Here is a 3,650-nt window from a genome sequence, read left to right as displayed (position 1 = left end):
GCCACCTAACACTCACAACTACATCGATCGCGGTGATTATTGATTGTCCAAAGATGTCCTAAACATAATAAAATTAGATCTTTCTTATGTTGAGCGACCCACATATCACACATTTAACATTTCTTTTATACTCCTAGAAATTTTTTGTGCTTTTTTTGACTCATCTCATGTTTAAGCATGAAAAATAGGCAGGGTCTGCTATACTTCTTTTAGAAATCCGAAGAAGTTATAGATTTGGATACAGAAAAAAACAGGCTGCTGGAAATACATATTTACATAGTATGGGATTACAATCTATATCTCATAATTTGCTTCCTAATAATATCTTAGAAAGGGTCCCAGATAACACAAGCCCAGCATACATAGAGCTGGAGCCTTTATTTTACTGGGGAACCAGTAAGATACACTACGAGAGCTCCATACATTACACCGATAACTTATGCAGCAAATCTACAACAAAACACAACCAAACAACAAATAACAGCGTCAAACTCTCTTTCTCAACACCAAGCATAATTGTACAATCACACCATATATGATACCGTTTAGTGATAGATCTCAATAATAGAGCGCAATCCAAGCGCAGGAATTATCTTGTACCCCTTGAATCCAGCTTCATCAAACAGCTTCTTCCATTCCTTTTCAGTCCTCTGCTTCCCTGTGGTGTGAACCATCACGTGGATGTCAAAGTGAAGCTGAGTCTCGGTGAGCTTCGGGTGAACTCCGTCTGTAGTGTTCATCACTTTGTCGATGATGATCGCTTTGCCTCCATTCTCTTGAGTCGGAATCGCCTCCTTGCATCGCTTCAGTAGGGTAATGCATGCCTCATCGCTCCATCCGTGGCATACCCACTGCAATCCAAAAAGCAGTGAAGAGATCATTATTTGTAATCATAATTGACAATCTACATAATAAAATTGTAATGTAGAATGCACTGCGAATATATTTATGGAGAAACTAGACCATTAGAAACCCAAATCGGGGCTTGTCGAGGAAAATGACTTGCAACGAAGAACAGTTTATATCTCCCAAACCGTATGTTAAAATTGGACTAATTATGTAGAAAAATCGTATATTTTTTCGGGAAGAAGTAAACCAAACTAACTATTCTTCGATTTGCTTGTGTCTAATTTATGGAGTTTCCTCCGGATTGAGAGATATCAGAGTTTTTGCCAGTTTTTTACTATTTCGGGTAATGCTTTAGAGTTTGTTTTGATTAGAAAAAAATCCTGTTTGCTTTCAAATTTGACCAATTTGTTTCCTCAATCGCAAGGAGTCTTTTAAGTATAGTTTGTTATTTTTATTTATGGTAAAATTCGAATCCTAGTAGGAGTCTAGTTTATTTTTCTATTTAAGCAGAAGATTATAAGCCCTAGTGACATAACTTTTCATCAAGAAACTTCTCTTTATGATATTCTCTTTGTGGACATGAAATTCGTCGTGGATTCGAAAATCATTCTTTGTGAATTCAAAGAACAACCCATGGTGGATTTCAAGTTTTATTTCTTCCATGCTGCGCTAAATTGACAAAAAATGCTATATTTGTAATTATTTTGTCTATTTAGCATTTGAATCATGAATATTCTTCACTATCAAAAAAGAATAGCGAGATGACTATCTTTATCCGCAGTCACATGTTATTTAATAGATGGTTTTGATTTATGGTGAGCGAATAGTAGAAATAACTGAAAATCTTAAAATAATTACCATAAATGTTCAGCATGAAAGATATCACTATAGTTATCTAAATATTAATAAATAATTTTCATCAAAAAAATAAACTATCCACTACTTTTTAATATTAGAGAGGACTAAAAAATTTTTCCCCCTCATTAGAGATGCCAAGAAAGATCCACTTCAGACACATATCGATCATCCGTCATGACTCTCAGACTGATATGTTGATACTTTTTTATGATATGAACAGCATCAATGATACTACTTAAAACACAAGTACATACCTTGAGAATAAGCATATCCGCCGGCGGGATAAACTTAAACATGTCCCCAGCAACATACTCAACCTGGTCGCTCTTCTCCATCGCATTAATCATGTGCGGCAAATCCAACACCGTACACTTAACCTCCGGAAACTTCTCCTTGATCCTCAACGTCATCGTCCCGGTTCCTCCGGCGACCTCCACAAGGCTCTTCACCCCTTCAAACAATTCCCCACAGTCCTCCATAATCACTTTTATAATCGACTGGGAATCACTGCCACATCCTTCTCTCATCAATTTCCCAAACTCGGGCGTTTTGCCCGTGGCCTCCCATATAAACGTCCCATGGAACATCTCAAACGCCGTTGAGGGGGTCTCCGTCTTGAACCATGCGCTTAGGGATTGCCAAGGGTTTAGAAGGGTTTCGTCGAGCATGAGCTCAATGAAGGGGGTTACGGACTGGCCCTTTTCTTTTATTAACGGGGCAGAGTTTGTTGTTAGGATGTAACTGTCTATACTTGCATCAGTACTGGTCTGGCTCAGGAAGCCGTTGTGGACCAAGAGGCGGAGGAAGCGCTCAAAGTTTTGGAGGCGGGCGTCAGGGATGGAGAGGGTTTTGGCGAGTTCATTGAGGGGGATGGGTTTCTTGTAGTTGTTGATGGCGTCGAAGAGGCCGAGCTCGAGGGCGCATTTTAGAGAGAGGGAGTTGATGAAGCTGAAGATGTGGTTCCAGAGGTGAGATTGGGCTTCCAGGAGTTCTTTTGAGGTTACTGCGTCGGTGGCTGCCATTGTTTTGAAGGTGTAATAAAGCTTAACTGGTTGAAGCGCTTGTGCGGAGAGTTATATCCCGGTGGTGGTATTTATAGAAAACTTTTGTGCCTGAAATAGTTTGGATATTTTGTACTAGTCCCTCATATCTTTTATATTTGGAACAAGTCCGTCAAATCACTGGACTGTAACTGCCACGTCCCTTGTATATCTTGCACAATTGTTCCTAAAAGAGCATCTCGATGCACCAAGCTCCCACTACATGCAGTGTCCGAAAATGGGTCAGACTACTTCAGATTTTTTTTAATGAAAGCATTAGTGTTTTATATCTTAACGTACGGGTCTATTGTATGCAGCTTTATCTTTCATTTCTACAAAAGGTTGTTCTCGATGATTCGAATCATGACCTCCTCATCGCAAGATGATAACTTTTATTGTTGCATCATTGCTCCTGATTGCTGAAATAACTTATACGAATTGGGAGGGCCTCCTTGCAATTTCAAGATCTAAGTGACTTAATTTGAGACAACTTATAAGGATGAGGAACCACAAAGCAATTTCAATGATTTGAGGGACTGATTTAAAATTGTAAAAAAATTTAAGGGACTTGTATGGAAAAAAACAAAAATTGTTTAGGGTAATAATTGAGGGTAGTGATCCTCCACCTTCTTGATTGTAAAGATCATTTACAACTTACTAATCTCATCTCCTCGCTTAGTGGATTTCATGAATGATATTCATTATATAAATTATATAAAAATTCTTTTAAATTAATTGTAGAAGTTCTCTACAATTAAGAATGTAGAGAATCATTGCTCATTGAGAAGGATTATTTTCATTTTTTTTATTTTTTTTCTTCTTTTCTTTCTCAGTTATCTTTCTTTTCTCTGACTCTTTTTCTTTCTTCTTCCTCTTCTTCTCTTCCTCTCTATTCTCTCTCCC

At 38.0% G+C, this 3,650-nt stretch overlaps 1 protein-coding gene across 1 annotated transcript; it reads right to left on the bottom strand.

The window, feature by feature from the left end:
* On the bottom strand, nt 240-2,773 carry LOC109844669 (trans-resveratrol di-O-methyltransferase-like). The gene is made up of 2 exons (XM_020413786.1): nt 1,962-2,773; nt 240-851 (listed from the first exon to the last, which is right to left on the bottom strand). The coding sequence occupies exons 1-2, from the start codon at nt 2,727-2,729 to the stop codon at nt 546-548; spliced, it is 1,074 nt and encodes a 357-aa protein (XP_020269375.1). The 5' UTR covers nt 2,730-2,773; the 3' UTR covers nt 240-545.

Source organism: Asparagus officinalis, chromosome 6, assembly GCF_001876935.1.
Source record: "Asparagus officinalis chromosome 6, Aspof.V1, whole genome shotgun sequence".
Classification (NCBI taxonomy): Eukaryota; Viridiplantae; Streptophyta; class Magnoliopsida; order Asparagales; family Asparagaceae; genus Asparagus; species Asparagus officinalis.
This window is presented reverse-complemented; position numbering and strand designations above follow the sequence as displayed.